Genomic DNA, 18,411 nt, shown 5'->3' with positions numbered 1-18,411 from the left:
AGACACAGTGCCCACCCTCACGGCCCTTGCGACTGGGGGATAGGGAGAGGTGAGGAGAGAAATAAGTAGGAAATTCTACGTTGACGACCCAGTGGCAGAACAGAGTCACACAGTGACGGAGTCAGTTTAAGAACCCAGATCTGAACCCCCAAGGTGTGGTTTTTCTCACTCTTCCCACGGTCTCCTGAGATCGCTGCTTGTCTGCTCTGAGGAAAGGTGGGTTGGGGTTCCGTGAGGAAGGCGCCCCAAAACTATGGTAAGGAATTTGGACTCTACACTGAGGGCAAAGGGGAGCCAGCAAATATTTTTAAGGGGGATCTGATTGGGATCATAGAATGGTCACTTTGGTGACCCTTGTGGAAGCAGACCTGAAGGCAAGGTGACAGGTTAGAAGGTTAGAATATGTTTCTCTCACTGGGACAAAGAACATTTAGCCTCCAAACTTTTCTTTCCCAGAGCTTCCCAGTGCCACCTGATAAGCTAAAAATGAGCCTGGGGAGTTATCATTTGTTTTCACAAGACTGGGAGCATGAGGGAGTTGAAAGATTTCTTCCTGGTATTGTTCACTGGAACCAAATTTGATATCTTTTTACAGAGCCGAGGCTCTCCACACAGAATTCTCTAGACAAGCTGCAGGCAAACCTAGAAAACTTCAAACTGAGCAAGAAGGAAGGGGAAGATAGGAGGCAGATCCTAAAATTCCTCTCCCGAGAGTTATAGTCATACAGAGCAATGGAAAGGGGAGGCGAAAACCGGGCATCCACCACACCCATCCCGATGCTTCCCAGGACCCACCACCCGATGCCCCGCAGTCCAGCCAAACCAAACGCTCTGCAGACACATCCTGCAGTTGTCCATCTCTGTGTCTTTGCTCTCACGTTATCCCCTCATTGCAGTCTCTCCCAAATCTCCACGATCAGAAAGAAATTCTTGCTTTGTCTTGACGAACTCCGAAAGCACTTTCTCTCTCCTGGGGTTCTTTGCGCATAATAATTTGTAATTAAATTATTTTCTGCATATTTAGCTCTTCTACTAGATTGTAGATTTCTTGAGGACAGAGAACATTCCTACTTAGTTAGCATCAGTTCTCCCAATGGGAACTTGTGCAGAGGGCAATAAATATTCCTAAGTGAAGTGATAAAAAGCGGGGGTCGTTTTTAGGGTGAATGCAGACCTAATGACAGGAAAAGTACAGAAAAAAAATATAGTTATTCCTTGTCCCAAACCCACAAATAGCCCTCTCCTCCGTCTGTTATCCTGACAGCAACCAAGCTGTAGTCTATTTAGTCAGCAGTGCCACCTAGTGGACATTATGGGTAATTATTTAAACCAGAACCACTACACCTTCACTGTTAATCCTCAGAACTGTGCACAGACCATGAGCTCCCATTTTTACATCTTTCCCCCACCACAGCTCAGTTAATTCCTCCCCATAAATTATTCCTTGGGTACATATAAATTCTCCTTAGCCCTTTTGACTTTTATGTTCCAATTCTCTGATAAACCTCCAAAATCCTTGAAAATTTCATAAAGTTCTTTTCAAAATCTCCCAAAGCCTCCATCCGTTTTTGCAATAATTGTGTTTTATACTTTTTAATTATTTCAAATGAAATATTATGTTTTTAAAAGTATTAGCGGGCTAGCCTGGGAACATAACTACAATTTAGAGCCTTGTTTCCAAGCGCTTCAAAGTTGAAACAGTGAACTTTTGGAACTTAATCCACTTGTAAATTGTGGGTTGCCTGCTTTAGAATTTAAACTGACCTTTTGAAATTGGAAGAGTGGGCAGGAACAAAGAGGAACTTGGAAAATAATAATGGCTCATATTTTTCTGGCTATTTATGGTTTATAAAGTGGGTTTGCATCATCATCTCATTTGCCCTCCCGACAGCCCTGTGAGGTCAGGGTGAGGTTTCCCATCGCACAGACCAGCAAGCAAGCCCCACAGGCTGAAAGTTACACACTTAGTAAGTCGTAGAGCAGAGCTCACACACAAGTTTTCAGACCCAAATCCCACATTTCCTCAGAGGGCTCACACACTACACACTAAACAGGTTACATATGCAATTCTGCAGACTGCGTTGATTTCAACTTGCCCACAAAAGCAGTGGAGAAAATATCCCCAGTCCAGGAAAGTAGAAGATGCTCTTTCCCAGGCACAAGGTGTTCCCGGTGCCAGATCTAAGGAAAGTAGCTGCTGGTCAAAACTTAAAACCATCACCTGGCCCATCTTAGGGAGGAGAGGTGTCTAGAAGGAGAATTGGGCCTGGACTTCACTTGATGAACGGTCTTAACTTTAGACATTTCATAGCGCCTATAAATGGGCTAGACCTATTTTCCCAGAGATATACTAATAGGATGAAAGAAGCAGACATTCTTCATACAGCTTTAAACTTAAATCCCATTCCTGGATCACACTGACCAGAGCAGTATCTTTTCTACATCCTATCATTATGTTGGGACAAGCACACACAGATTGCATTGGATTTTGTATGCTAAAATAGTGTCCATTTCCACAATTTTTATCACTCCACGTTGGCATTCTTCACGTTTTAGTACACAGAGCACCTCAAAAAGTGGGAAGTGTCCCAAGGCATTCCCCTTCTTTTAGCAATCCCTTCCTTTTCCCCTTTTCCTAGGGTTTTCTTTTTGAAGATCGTTATTATTATCATTTCCCTGCTGTTTCACACAGTTGTTGTCACTGTACTGGCATAGCACTTGGTCCACTGTCTGGCCCTAGAAGGTACTCGGGAAAGACGGGTCGAATGGAGAAGAACTCAAACTCAGGAAATGGGTGGCAGCTACAGGGAAAAAGGTTTTGATTCCACCCGGAAAAAAAGCACGTTCTAACAGTCTCGGCAATCTGAAGACGGAGTGGGCTGAGAGATGCGATAGTAAGCCCCCCATCACTAGCGGAGTGCAAGCAGAGCTGAACTCTGCCTTGGTCCGGGCTGGGGTGGGCCGCGCGGGACGAAAGCGTGGGAACCGCGAAGTGGGTCCTGCGGCCCCCAGCTACAGGGGCGCGGAGGGTGTGCGGAGGGCAGGGCGCGGCGCGGGCGTGGGCGGGACCCGGGACCCCGGCCGGCGGCCCAGGGGGCGAGGCGTGCTCCGGGCTATTCCGGGAGCGGCGTGGAGGGGCGGGCGCGCCGGGCGAGCATCCTGTCTGGAGGAGGGGACGCGCGGAGGGCGCTCCCGCGGGGCCGGCCTGGAGAGCGCAGCGCGCCCGCCGCCACCAGCCCGGCCGGAGCCACCGCGCCGTGCTCCGCGCGCCCCGGGGACCGGCCGGCGCCATGGACCGAGGCCGGGGTAAGAGGAGCCGCGGCGCCCGCACTTGTTGCCGCGCGGGGCGGGGAAGGGAGAACGGCGATCGAGAGGCCGGAGAGGATGAGGAGAGAGAGAGCGGGACGGTGGGGGGGCGCGGGGGGGGATTGGAAGACCCGGTGCTGTGTGTGCAGGTGCCTCCTGCTGCCCGGGCAGCCTGGATTAGTGCCGCACGTCCCCGAGCTGGGTTGCCTCCTGTGTGTAAAGCCAGGCTTTTCATACACTCAGAGTCTTAACTTCATAAAAGAATTCCCCACGGGATTCCTGAGGACGGCGAGCTCCTCCCACCCCGTTCCCCTCAGGAAGGATACATGACAGCTGACAGGTTACACTTCCAAAACACCCTACTGTGCACCGGGTGAGAAGCCCCAGGAGACTGAAGTGTGCAGCTGCCTAGGGCATTGGGAGCAGGAGCAGGCGTGCGTGGGTACATGCGCGGGGCTCTGAGCCCAGGCTCTGTTTGTAACAAGCTGTGACCTTAGCCCAGTCCCTTCTCCTCTCTGGACTAGTGATAAAGTTGAACTAGATGGTCTCCGAGGCTCCTTCCTGCTTAGACTCTTTTTGGGGGGATGAGAATATTTGATAGAAGTTTCACAGAAGTCGGGGCTTGCTGAAATTGGAATTGACTTCAGCTGAGAGAGTGGCATTCTCCGGGGAGTGTGCTTAAGTAAAGGCCTGGACACTGCAGTGGGCATGCGTCTGTGAAAAAGTAGCTTCCTTAAACATGGGGGCAGTGTCCAAGGCTGGGACTCGGAACACCAGGGTCCTAACTTCCCACCTGTAGTGTCCAAAGAGATGGCAGGTGTGACTGTGCTTGGTAAAGTGGCGAGTGCTGTAACATGAGAAACATTGTTATTCTTGTTATTATTAGCAATAATATGAAATTCCTCCGCTTCCCTACAATAATCTTAACACCCTTCTTCCATCTGCCTGTTTGCTGTGCTGAGGCCTTCAAGGGGGCAAAAAGGAGTGACCAGGGTGTGAGCAGTTAGGAGGGCACTGGGGGCAGAGACGAGTACACGAGCAGCTGGCAGGGGAAAGCCAGTAAATTATAGGGAAAGCCAGGCTTAACAGTGCAGAGGGCTGTAGGGGACCCCAGGCTTCCTGTTCAAGATGCTGGGGACAACCTCCCCACCCACTCCATCTGCAACACAAAATACTGCCTACACCCTCTTCTTTTAGGGGCTGGAAGGCAGAAAATGGAGGGGGCTTCCATGTGGCTCTTTGGGGACTGAGGCTGCAGTTTATAACTCACCCGTTAACCGAATCCTGGACAAGTTTGCAAAGAGCATACAAACTCGTCAGAGAGGAAAGGCACTCTAATGCCCCTCAGCCCTCTGTCTGCACCTCCTACATCACGGATGTAAAGCAAAGAGCACCTCCCCACCCCATCACCCCTGCAAGTTGTCAAATACTGCCCTGTATGGTCCCAGTACAAAAATCCAGGGGCCGGCCCTGTGGCCAAGTGGTTGAAGTTCCTTACACTCTGCTTCAGTGGCCTAGGTTTGCAGGTTCAGATCCCGGGCGTGGACCTACTCCACTCTTCAGCCATGCTGTGGTGGCATCCCTCATACAGAATAGCGGAACTCTGGCATGGATGTTAGCTCAGGGCTAATCTTCCTCAAGCAGAAAAAAGAGGAAAATTGGCAATGGATGTTAGCTCAGGAGGAATCTTCCTCACCAAAACAAAAAAAAATTCCGTACCTAGCCTACCCAGAATTGTGGAAAACAGACTATGTCCTCCTTACACAGACCAAGAGTGACAATAATTCTCTTCCCTGAAAATTCGTCATAATCAACACCTCGCTTAAGAAAGCTGCCTCCAGAGCATTCTTCCTAGGAAGTCGGACTTCCCAGGAATCTGGTAGTGACCAGAATGTTCTAGCCTACTTTCCTTCTCTGTCACAGCTCTTGTCACAATGTACCATTACTCTAAGCATTAGTTGCTGACTGTGTTTTTAGCATCTACTTCTCCTTCCAGAATGTAAGCTTCCGGAAGGCTGAGAGTGGACCTGCGTTGTCACTCTGCTGACACAGTGCCTGGCGCACAGTAGGAACTGGCTAACAGCGGTTCACTTAGTTAATTAGTGATATGAGACACACCCTATAGGACGCCCTAAACTGATTAATAGTAATGTTGGTTAAAAAAGAAAACTACTAAACCGTCACATCAGAACACTTCTTTGTGCGTTGCAAAGGCCATATCAGAACACGGGTCGAGAGGATGAGGCACGCAGGACCAGATTATCTGTCTAGATTCTTGGTTGTCTACCCTGATAAATTCCTGCAAACACGACCATTATATGAATTAGAGCAGACATGACACTATATGGATTAGAATGCAAAATCCCTGTGGGTTTTTAAGATAAAGTGAAAGACTTCAAAAATCATTCCAGCAGACCTTTCTTGTTGTGCCCCTGTCCCCAGGTGGGTGTGTGCCATCTCCCCTGTTGTGGGGAAGGTTTAAGCAGCACAGGTCTCATTTCAACCCCATACCTACCATGTGGGGAGTGGGATTGCCATGCCCAGGATACTCGGTGGGGGGGGGGGGGGGGGAGCACACTTCACTGTTAATAACAACTGAAACCGTCAGGTTCTTACTGTGCGCCGGACGCCATGCTCTGCTTCTTACACGGCAATGGGATGGGGTGCTGAGCAGGTACTGTCATTAATCCCCACCTCACTGGAAAGCAGGCTCAGTAGGTGTCTTAGACAGCTCGGGCCGCCAGAACAAAATACCACAGACTAGATGGCTTACATAGTAAAAATTTATTTTCTCACAGTTTGGAAGGCTAGACGTCCAAGATCAAGGTGCCATCAGGGTTGGTTTCTGGCAAGATCTTTCTTCCAAGCTTGTGGACTGCCACCTTCTCGCTGTGTGCACACACGGAGAGAGAGAGATCTTTGGTGTCTCTTCCTCTTCTTATAAGACTCCAGTCCTGTGGGGTTAGGGCCCCACCGTTATGGCCTCATTTAACCTTAATCACCTCCCTAAAGGCCCTCTCTCCAAATACAGTCACATTGGGGGTTAGGGCTTCAACATATGAAGTTGGGCGGATACAATTCAGTCCATAACAGCAGGGTTAGGTCCCTGACATTAACTGCACCATTGCTCACCATGTGAGAAACAGAGCTGGGTTGGAACCAAAGTCCTCATCCTAAGCTTGCTGCTGACTGCCTCCGTGGTGGCAGGTGACCTGCCCATGCCCTTGAGCAGGGCTTGGATGCCAGATCCCCCTGTTCCAGGTCCCGGCACCTCCATCGCGCCTCAGCTGGGCTGTTCAGATCTTCAGTAGCAATTACAGCATCCAAGTCAGCTGAATGGAGAGTGGAAACAAACCTGGGAAGTAGAATGTCTCTTCTAACAGGATGTGTGTTTTCCCATGAGTAAAGCAGGATTCATATGATGCAGTAACAGACATAGAAACCACTTATATTATAATGAAATTCCTTCCAGCAGGATTTCCCGATTCTTGAGCATCATACAAAGAGAATCAGCCATTGGTGACGGTAACACCTTCACTATAGCCTAATGACTATAGACACCATCTTCTACAGGAAAAGTTAGTTAACTCTATCCTCATGTGAGGTTGAAATGTGGAAACTGATAATACCTATTTCTTGGGGCTGTTGTAAATATAAAATGCATGGAAAATACTTCAAACAGTACCTAGCACGTGGGACCCACTCAATAAACACTGGCCATTATAATAATTACAACCTTGTTTTTTTTAAATCAGATTCAACATAATAAAATTGCTTTATAGAACTCTGCTTGGTCCCTCCTCAAGCTGGTCTGACTCTGATGACACTTTTTGAGTCCCTACTCTGTTTTGAGTACACAGCTAGACAGCTTTTGTGCAACTCAAAGATGGGGACCAGGTTGTAACCTTCTCTGTATCCTGGAGCTCCTTCTTGGTGCTTGTCTCTTGGAAATCCATCTCTGACCTTCAATAATTGGACCACTGGCTGACTGACATTTCTGAGTGACTGATAAAATACTAATACATATGCCAACATGTCCATTTTCTCTTGTTTATTCTGTTTATTCGTGCCTATTGACTGTGTTTGTGTCTTCACAACTTTGCTTTTCTGAACTTTCCAGTCTTCTCAAGCCATCTTCTCTTTAAAATCTTTGGTCTAAATTTTCTCTGATTTTTCAATAGGCCTTCTTAATGTATAAGGATATGAAGTGACTCATTTCCCCGAGGTTCCTTTCCTTTCCACTTCACGACTAGTTCTTTTTCAACTAGGTGAATTCAAGCCAAGATGGGAGTTTGTTTTGCTGCATTCTATATTCTTTGGAAGATCAAATTGCGCAACTCAAGAAATAATATGAAACTCTGCTTTTCATTAAGTGAGATTTTTATTATTCAAGAGATGATAGGAGAACCATTCTAACTGCGCCTTGCCTCTGTTGCAGCAGCTTTGAGATCTATGTTAGGAAAGCCACTTCTTCCCTATCCGTAGCTTCCATTGGCCAAGCGGCCTGTAGCTACTCCTGTGATGACCTCCCCTCCAGTGACCCATCACCCAACTTCTGTTCCCAAGGCCGTGAGTTCCTATACCTCTTCCCTGACCCCAAGTTCATTCTCTACTCCTTCTATAGGTTACTCTTTCTCTGAGAGGAGTACTCATCTATAGTCGTCCTCTCCATCCAGACACGTTCCATGAGGTCACCTTTGTCAGCCTGGAGACTCAGTAGAACTGAGCGCTTCAGAGAATGGACCAGCCTGGGTTTGAGTTTTGACTGCAACTTTCTAGCTGTGTGATCTTTTATGAATTGGGTCAATTCCTTAATTTCTCTGAACGTCAGTTTCGTTTCATCTGGGGTGTCATGGGAAAAGGTAATACATATAGGCTAGCACTTAGGAAACATTCAGGAGGCGACAGATGTTATATTTACCAAATATAACTATGTGGGTTTTAGCTGCGCTCTACACTGGTGAGTGCAGTCACCTGGGGCCGTGAGATTTGACCCTTACTCTCTTCCCTCTGGAGGCTTCTCTGGTCACTGGGCACTGCTTCCACTTCCTCGTCCCACTCAGCCTCCGTGGCATTTGGCTTCTCCATTTTAGTCTGGGTTTTTTCTGCCTCTCCCTCAAATATCAGTTTCAAACCCCCCTTCTCACGTGGGTGAGCGCCCTGCCAAGTGTGTTCCTCCCTCTGCACCCTTTGCCAAGAGCCTATCATTATTCCATTCTGATCTCGGGTTTGGGAAAACAATCCTGTGTTTGGATACCATCAGCTTGTCATATCTTTCTTACCCTTCTGAAAAAAGCTTGCAACTGAACAAAAGAGTAAAGACCACCTCTACCTACACACACACACACACACCCCCCTGCCATCCCTCGGCATCTTCCTCCTTCTTTCCTGGCCAAGCTTCTCAAATAAATGGTGAGCACTTGCAGCCTCCTCGTCCTTCCCACACTGCTCTCTCCAGTCTCACTTCCAGTCGCACCTTCTGCTGAAGGCCCACCCGCAGGGGCCACACCTGGCTGCCATTTTGTCTAATCTGTCACCTCTTCAAGGCCCACCTCCTGGCCTTCTCTGTAGCTCTGTTGACCCTCTAGTCCTTTCTAAATGAATTCTCCTACTTTGCTGAGATGGGAGAAGTGTGGATTTTGGAATCAAGAAAGTCTAGGTTAAATAAAATAACCACTGCTCCATCCTTCCAGGAAGCCTTCTCGGCCTCTCCTCCAGCCCCCAATCCCACTGTTGTAGGTGCTCGTGGCCTCTGGGCTTCTCCTGCCCTAAGGCAAGTGACGCGACTGAGTCTTGACCCCTCAGTCTGTAAAGCAGGGAGAATGACACCCAGAATTGGGAGACCGAATGAGGTAATATTTGCCCAGCACCCACTGCCCAGACCAAATGGGGTACTATTTGGTGGGTGCTTACTAATTGCTATTCCCCATCTCCTCCTGAGGCTCACTTGCTTTTTCTTCTTCGCTGGCTCTTGCCCCTCTCTCCCACCACTTCAGCCCTCTCTCCGCACGCGCTCCTGTGGAGAACCAGGCGCCCCCTAGGAGGGTGACTCTCAGCTTCTATTCAGCCGTGACTTGGGCTCCACTCCTGCATTACCTCCTGCCGGTGGTAAATTTCCATTCGGAAGTCAACTTAACCTCCGAGTGACCCAATTTTGAACTCATTTTATTCACCACCAAATCAGGTGACCCTTCCTGTTTCTCGTTTTCTGTTAACAACACAACCACGTGAGGAGCTATTGAAGGAAATGGGGCTGTTTGTGAACAAGACTGAATTTGAAGGGGGGACATAGGATCAGTTCTCAAACTAGCTGTCCTGTAGAAGAGGAAATAGAAAGACTCTCCAGAAGGCTGTACAAGAGGTTAAACAGGGGCCGGCCCGGTGGCATAGTGGTTAAGTTCGTGCACTCAGCTTCGGCACCCCCAGGGTTCTCAGGTTCGGATCCCGGGTGGGCATGGACCTAGCACCATTCATCAAGCCATGCTATGGCGGCATCCCACATAAAACAGAGGAAGATTGGCACAGATGTGAGCTCAGTGACAATCTTCCTCAAGCAAAAAGAAGAAAACTAGCAACAAATGTTAGCTCAGAGCCAAACTTCCTCACCAAAAAAAAAAAAAAGGAGGTTAAACACAGGCCGATTTGGGTTTGATCTAGAAGAAAGCATACAAATGAAAAGAACTATTCAATAATAGGAGTTGTCCAGGGACATAATGAAGCAGAGGCTGGATGGCCGTAAGTCAGAGAAGCCACCAGAATGGCTCCTATGGGGACCACAGTAATATATAGATTAAGAACAACTGTCACTTAATATTCAAGAGGTTTCCATAGGCTTGACCCTCCTGCAAACTATAGAGAAGTGGACTTCTAGGAGCGTATACTTCAACCTGAAGCAGTCATCTTTTATTTAAATGTACACTATATCATTGCTTTTAATGGGTCTTATGCATTATCTCTGCTTAAGGAGGGAATTTGGGAATAAGATGGCCTGATGCAATTAAAGACTGTTATTTAAAACTATAGACCTGATCATGCTTACATCCTTCAGTGGTTTCTCCTTGTTCTTAAGATATAAACTGTAGTCCAGTGGTGGCCTCCAGGCCCTGCCCTGTCTGTCACCAGCTTACTTTGGGCCCCTGTCCATCTCTTGCTGTGAGCTCTCCTCCCACGGGCCTTTGTCCCTTCACCTGGTTAACTCCTGCTCATCCTTAGCAGTCTGCTCAAGCATTACTTCCTCAAGACGCTCTTTCGCAGTCTCCCAGGCTCCATCTCCTTTTTATAGGTGCCCCCAGCACCCTGTACTTCTTTCTCATTGGTTGCCAGTTTCGTAATTATAATGAATCGTGGAACTGAATGAGCTGTCAAGGTGAGCTCTGTGACGGCAGGGCCCTCCTTTCCTTGCTTCACAGCTCTTTTTCCCCAGCACCTAGTAGAATGCTTGGTACACAGCAGATGCTCAAAAGATGTCTGTTGAGATGATCCATAAATGAAAGAAAAAATACAAAATTCACAGAGTAGAAGTTGGATATGGCTCCTTTCAGCTCTAGGATTCTCCATCTCAATGATTCTCATTTTAGGGCCAGAAACGTAGACTTCATCGTTATTCATCGTTTCCTTTGCCTTCATTCTTTATGCAATAAGACCCCAAATCCTGTTGACTGTTATTGAAAAATGCGTCTTGGATGGCTTCTTCTCCCATATCCCGTCGCCTCCTATAAGAGCTTCCTGTTTCCACTCTCTGTCTTAAGGAACCCTCTCCATTTGTCTGAAGCAGTGGTTCTCGAGTCCGGCTGGGCTCAGAATCATCTCCTCTGGAGCCTACCGAAAGTAAAGCCCCAGAGATCTCATCCATGGGTCTGGCATGAAGCTTAGGAATGGTACTTTTTGCAAATCTCCCAGGTGAGTCTGATGTGCTCACTGTTCTAATGCACTGCTTTTATCATGACCTTTGACCCTGCTCAAATACCTTCCGGATTCCCTATTGCTTCCCCTAGTACTGCCTTTCACACTTTTCAACCAAATGGGACTTGAGGGTTTGGGTCTGTTACCCAAAGTAGCTCTCTGAAAGCTTGAAATGTCTCATTTTATCTTTAAAAACCCAAGCAAGTTTTCCTATTATAGTCCATAATATATCTGAACACGCACCCCCCCCCCACCCCCAAGCATATCTTTATGCAGTGGACCTCCAGAAGTGCACTGTGCTTATCTTGGGGTTTCTCCTTCCCTACCCCACCCTGCCCTCCACCGTGGACCCCCAGGGGGTGTGAACTCTAGCCTGAGAACATGAGCGTCCAGTAAATGTCCCAGCACACAGCCCCCGAGTGGAAAATGATCTGGACGTAGAAGCAGAATTCCCACGTTCTCGCGCTGGCTCAGCAGCTCGCTTCTGCGATACGAGAACATACATTTTTATAAAGCTTTCAGCTTTTAGAAGCATTTTCACTTTTCCCAATTGTGTCCATTTCAACTCAGTGTCAGGGGTGTGGGGCATTATGGAGTGCTTTGTTCAGAGCCTGGTAATCCTACATGCTCTCACTCAGCAGCCGTTCATGGGTTGGGGGTGGAGGGGGCAGGGTTCGCTGTGGGTGGGAAGGAACCTGTGTGATATTGGGGATATTCAGACAGAGAACTGACTGCTAACATGGGAGCCTTTCTCTGGGGGCCCTTCCAGCCCGGAGTTCCTCTTCTGTGGCTTCTCGCAGGTCTGGTAAAAGCCCTAAGACATTCTCCCTATTGGACAGATGCAAAAACTGAGGTTTAGAAAGATGACTCTGGGGCTGTCCTGGTGGGGCAGCGGTTAAGTGCGCACATTCCGCTTCTCGGCGGCCCGGGGTTCACCGGTTCGGATCCCAGGTGTGGACATGGCATCGCTTGGCAAAAGCCATACTGTGGCAGGCGTCCCACGTATAAAGTAGAGGAAGATGGGCATGGATGTTAGCTCAGGGCCAGTCTTCCTCAGCAAAAAGAGGAAGACTGGCAGTAGTTAGCTCAGGGCTGATCTTCCTCAAAAAAAAAAAAAGAAAGAAAGAAAGATGACTCTGCTCTTCCCCTTTCCTGAAAGAGACCACTCAGCATCGCGTCCTGTGAAAACTGCCCTGCCATATGCTCCCTTCTACCGCCCTCCGACTTTGCCACCTCCCTCTGCAGACTTGGCTTTTAGAAGATTTTATTGTACCAACATAAATACCCTTTCTACGTCTATATGAATCCTATGGTCTGAGACTGTCTTTTCATCTCATTTCCAACATCTAACACACAGCAGATGTTTAATAATAATAGCCAACCGAGCACTCACCATGAGCAGGCAGTTTACATGTGTACATGGAGCCATTTAATCCTCTCGACGGTCATGGAGTTGAGGAAGTTTGGCCTTTTTGTACATGAAATACGCCGTTAACACTGGGGGAGAAATTCCACCCAAAAATATTGCCTACGGCTATGAGTTAAGAGTGTCTGTACAATGTGTAGCTGTTATTTTCTAAAATCACAGATAGGGCATGGATATGAATTATGAGTATATAAATACTATTTTGCATTAAAAGTTTTGTAGTTTATGGCAAAATCTGGTTCTGTGGTAGGCTAATAAGTACAGCCCCCGTGAGGGAATGTTTGTGACTCACGTCAGAGTGTGAATGCACAGACAGTGTGACGTTTTTGATAGATTTGTGAGATTTCTCTCCCTTGAGCACTGCGGGCTCACCCCCCAGGGGAATTCAGTAGGAATGTTTATCACAACTTTGCCTTCTGTTGCGTTTGAAAGTTATTGCCTGTAATTTATTTTCAGTACATAATTAAAATTTTGTTGTGCGTATATATATTTTTAAATATCCCCATTTTTACAGGTGAAGAAACTGAGGCTTAGAAAGGTCAATTTATTTACCCAGCCCCGCCCACCTCCGAACCTGGGTTTTTCACCACTGCTCTCCACTGCTTCTCCAGGGATGTAGGAGGGTTGTCCCCAGGCCAGTTCTGTGAAGGACTTGCTAGATAAGCCACAAGGACTTATTAGATAAAGATCTCAAGGTGGGGGGCAGGGAAGGTGCCAAGAAGCAGTCGAGGGCAAGGGGATCTGAACAATTCCAGGGGACACCCTCCAGCAGTGAATGGTATGGCCGGGCAGCTGGCGTGAGATTTTATTTCTTGCCCTTCACCCTCCTGCTATGGTCCTCAGCGTGGTGGTGTCTAGAATTCAAGAAGCTCTCATCCTCCTGGAATTAACAAAGAGGCTGCCTCAAGAGGGTCCAGGCAGGGTTTGTCCTCCATCTCAGATTCCATTCGGGGAATCCCAGCCACATCCCCAGTGGGGGTGGCAGGGCCGTCACCGGCCAGGCGTCCTTCTTCTCCGTGGCACAGCTGTCAGGCTGCGGCGGGGTCAGAATGTGGCACCACATTTCAGTCATTCCAGCTCTGGGGAATTTACCGACAGCACGTCCCACAGGAGGCAAGCTCAGGGGCTTTTTATAGCCCTCTAAGAACCTGGGGGAAAACTGATCTCCTGAGAGGGAGAAGTGGGGCACGTGCCTTTTCCAGGCACCGTTCCCTCAACCATGTCGTCCCAGATGCCCGAAGTTCAAATTCGGGTAAGAGTCGTGGCTAAGCGAGCAGGGTGGAGTGGTGGACGCACCCTCCCTGCCCGGGAGATGGGAGCCCAACCAAACCCAAATTCAAGGGGTTCCTTGAATCCCCTCCTTGGGCTTCAGTTTCTTCACCTGTCGGATCCAAATGTTAGAGAGCAGGGATCAGCACACCTCGGCCGTGGACCAAGTCCAGCCTACCATCTCTTTTTGTAAATAAAGTTTTATTGGAACACAGCCACACCCATTCACTCTGTACTGGCTATGACTGCTTTCTCACTGCAAGGGCAGTTGAGTAGTTGCAACAGAGGCTATATATGGCCTGCAAAGCCTAGAGTATGTACTCTCTGATCCTTCGCAGAATGGTTTGCCAACCCCTGGATTAGACGGTTGAGAGTTTGGGGAGTGTCTGCCTGGGGCACTGTGGTGAGAAGGATTCTGAGGGTGTGTCCAGGCTGAGGAATGAAGCACTGTCCTTAGATCACACAGAGTATGTATTCAAGAGTAGTGTTGGAAGGATCCCAGAATGCCATTTACCAGAGTTTTCCAAACTCCTTTTGGCCTCAGAATCCTTTTGCAAACAAAATCTGAAGCCGTAGAGCTGCTCTTGGTGAAGTAGGACTGAGAATATTGAGTGTAGGCTGCTCCATCTCTCTTACTCCCACGGCAGCCCCTCAGGAAGCTACACAGATCCGATAGCTCCATCAGAAGAGCATTTGAAAACCACCTATCTGATCCTATGCCCCTCATTTTATAACTGGGGAAACTGAGGCGCAAGGGGCAGTGTCTCGCCTAAGGTCACATGATGAACTCCCAGTTGGCTTTCCATGGAACCACTCATGGGTCCTGAGGTATCAGCAGAGCATAGACATAGTTCTGCTGGGGACAAAACCTGTCCATTGGCTTAGGGGCCTCAGGGCTGCCGTTAGTGCATGGGTGGTTGTGAGGTGCCCTCGCTGACCCAGCAGCCCCCAGGGGTTCCGGGCTGGGACATTGCTCATACCTCTCCTGCTTCACCATGGTTTAGTCAAGGCTGCAGAGCCTTTTTTCTGAGACCACTAGAACTGAAAGAATAAAATAAAAATTGAATTGGACTGTATCTTTTTTAATATTTCATTGATACTAAGACACATTCTCTAAAAATCAGAACATATCTTAAACTGATATATTAATTTGTTCATTTTCCTCTTTTTTTCAAAAAGCTGTTACTTAATAGATAAAACAGCATTCAATCTGTGGCATCTTAGAATGGAGGAATTATTGTGATTTATACTAAAGCTTTCTTTTGAAGATGGAACCAGATGTATTCATTTATAGAATAAATATTTATTCTTCCTGCCCATTCTTGTTGAAGGGTTTACTGAGAGCAGATCCAGCTGATATGAAACCAAGGGGGATTTTTTTAGCTCCACTTGAACCAAGAAGAAAACTGATCTAGGAGTGTGCTGGGCAGCCAGAGCAACCGATCAGGTTTCCTGGCCTGCAGCCAGCAACCAGGGGCAGCTCTGAGGGGTCCCAGGGGGCCATTCAGGGTCCCTGTGCCCTGAATCTCGTAGGGAGGCAGAGAAACTAAGACTTTGTCACCAAGGCTTCTGACATGAGGTCATATTTTGTCAGTGTCCATCAAAGAGAATATGGAAAGAACCAGAGGGCTCAAGAGACACTTGTAGCGAGGGGCCTCAGGAACAAGGAGGGGAGCGTATTCCAGATGGAGAAAATGGTGACGTGGATAGAAGAAAGACACAGAAGCATGCTGGGGGCCGGGGGCGCGATTCGGGTGGGCGTGCCTACCTACTGCCCAGAGAAGCAGGTAGAGGTTAGATGGAGCCTGGAGTCCTTATCCTGCAGGTCCCTAACTGGGTCTGTCCCCGTCCCGGAGAGGCTGTGTTGCTCTCCATTTGTAACTAATAATAGAAGCAGCACAATGTGGGAACTGAGTGCACTGGCTGCCGTGTCAGGTTGCCCGGTTTGAATCCCGGCTCTACTCCTTCCACTTAATCCCAAGTCTCAGTTTCTTCAACTAAAAATGGAGATAACAATCTCCTGCCTGCCCAGGAGGGATCATTGGATTCAGGCAAGGCAAGCATGCAGCACGTAGGAAGCATTCAATTAAAAAAAAAAAAAAAAGATAATGCTTAAAATACAGGTTGGCAGATGATCACCTTTCTTAATGAATTTGCAACAGGAATCCAAGTTCTCTCTGGAACACTTTCCCTCTTGCTTCTCGCCTGCCCATCCCGGGAAGCGATGGGGTTACAGAAGAGCTGGGGATAAGCCACAGGGAGTGCATGGAGCAGGTGAGGGGTTTTGGACACGTGTGTCACAAAGGAAACCGGTGTCCAGGCCCCAGGGAGCTACTGACGAGGCGTGAGCAGGAGCAGATGGTGCCAAGGGTTGCTATTTGGGGAAAGTATGAAAGTGCACAGTGAGCTCGCCTCAGGGTGGAAGGGGCGAGACTGGAAAGAGGCGAGCGGTTGGGAGCTGCAGCAAATATTTCAGGTGAGCAGCAGACCGGATAAGGTTAACTCACCTTCGTGTTTAGGTTAAGCGCAGGGAAATGTAAAACTTCAACTCGGTCGGTTTTCGAATAGAGTTAATTATACAGAATTGTTGGTCTAATGGGGGAGCGGAGGAGACACTTCTGGGGCTCTTCAAGACTCCATTTGTTCCTAGGACCTTCAGCCGTCATCTTCTTGATGCCCACCGCCAGCCATGGAGGCAGGAATCACCCCAGGGGTCTCTCAAAGCGTGCCCCAGGATGGCTGGGCTTCCTGTGGGCTGGATTCCTGGGCGCCTGGCCCAGAACCAAACCCAGGGTTCGCCCTGGGAGGCGAGGGGAAGGAAGGAAGGGAAAAGGAGGGACGTCCCACCTGGGCAGGAGTCAGAGCGGCCATTCTGAGCCTGACCTTTAGCCTCCCATCCAGAACATCTAGTGTAACCCCTGCGTGAAGCCCGAATCCCCTGTGATTACTGACGACAGCGACAACATCCATAGTAAAAACCAGCTTTCACGGAGGGGTTCACATGTGCTGGGCACAGGGCTTAACACTGCTCACATGTCACCTTCCTTTCTGCTCCCACAGCCCTCCGAGGCGAGTGCTTGCTTTATCTCTATTTCACAGATGTGAAAACTGAGGTGACATCACCAGCCCGGGGTCACTGGGCACTGGGAGTGCACATCCCAGGTTTGGTTCCGGGCGTTTCTTGCCCCAGCCGCCTAGTGTCTCAACTACCCACTGTCCTGACTCGCCCCTGCCTTCCTGCCCTGGGGCTCTCCCACCTGGGCTCAGCACCTCTCGGAAATTTTCCTTTTTTGGAAACAACTTCTATACGGTGAACCTAATATTGTGGTCTTGGAGCTGCCACCCACGGGTCCAGGTCTGCCCTCCAGAGCCCCCAGCACCGCAGGGAACAAGTCTGCTCCACCCCCTCCCTCTTCCCCCACCCCATGAGCCCTTCTGCTCCTGGAAACAGTTGTCATAGCAGAATTTACGGCCCCCTCCCCAGTCTGTGGTCCTTCCTCTGAATTCTGGGTTGTCAGTTGATCCCTCCCCAGGGCCCCTCCTGTGTACGCATTCCTGTGCCAGGCACGGGGCCGCAGTGGCAGATTAGATCAGGTATCATCTCTGCCCTCGTGGGTTCACAGTTTAATGGAGAAGGACGTTGAACAAGTCGTCTGCTCTGGAGGGTACAACAGGGTGACCTCACCTCCCCAGGAAGGCAGGCCAGGCCTCCTGGAGGAAGTGACGTCTAAACAAACTCTCAAAGGATGAGTGGGCACTATCTGGGGAGTGGGGGAGATTTTAAAATAGCAGTAATAGTCAACTTGCTCTCAGCATGTTATAGAATACCTGCCTGGATCCTCAGGACAACCCTGTAACGTTGTACGTATTATTAGAATCCTCAGTTTGCAGATGAGGACACACAGAGAAGTTAAGTAACTTGTCCAGGGTCACACAGCTAGCAGTGGGTAGCAGTTGGAGAAAAAGCCGTGCAGAGGGAACACTTAAACAAAGAGCACTGGGGTGGGTTTCAGATACTGGCAATGGGTGAGAAATAGTAAAAAATAATCATTTTTTTAAACTCCATCTAATAGAAGAAAGATAAATATATACTGTGTTCCTGTTGGTGCACCCTGAAGCATCTACTGATGGTTCTCTGGTTCCTTTATCACACAAGGTTTCTTTGGGCTGACTGTCAACCTCATCCTTTGCCTTTCTGAATGAGGATGCGGTCCAGTCTCATCTCCTGAATCCCACAGGGGTTCTGTTGCTTGAGTTGGGGAGGGGGACAGAGGGCACGTACATTATTCATCACAATTTATCAGTTTACGGAACTTCAGTTGAGCGTGCTCTCCTTTCTCACAGGCAGGGTTGGACCTGAGCCTCACAACAGGCTCGAGAGGTGGGTAGGGCAGTTATCATGACCCCTCATTAACGTTGAGGAAACTGAGACTCAGAGACATGAAGCGACTTGCCCGAGGCCACACAGCCATGCAGTAAGGATTAGGGTTAGCCTAATTTTTGTCTGC

General features: G+C 48.7%; 1 protein-coding gene across 3 annotated transcripts in view; it reads left to right on the top strand.

Annotated features, from left to right (window-relative positions):
* The first annotated feature begins 3,079 nt into the window (after window positions 1–3,079).
* Window positions 3,080–18,411, top strand: part of AFAP1L1 (actin filament associated protein 1 like 1) — a 59,853-nt gene continuing 44,521 nt past the window's right edge. The window contains exon 1 of one of the 3 annotated variants that reach the window (XM_046666085.1): window positions 3,080–3,306. In XM_046666085.1, coding sequence (XP_046522041.1) covers window positions 3,291–3,306 — 16 coding nt within the window. In that variant the 5' untranslated portion in view covers window positions 3,080–3,290. Of the gene's footprint in view, window positions 3,307–16,193; window positions 16,380–18,411 lie in introns of those variants that run through there. The other 2 variants (XM_046666081.1, XM_046666082.1) reach the window with 2 other exon arrangements.

Source organism: Equus quagga, chromosome 7 (assembly GCF_021613505.1).
Source record: "Equus quagga isolate Etosha38 chromosome 7, UCLA_HA_Equagga_1.0, whole genome shotgun sequence".
In the NCBI taxonomy this organism is placed as follows: Eukaryota; Metazoa; Chordata; class Mammalia; order Perissodactyla; family Equidae; genus Equus; species Equus quagga.
This window is presented reverse-complemented; position numbering and strand designations above follow the sequence as displayed.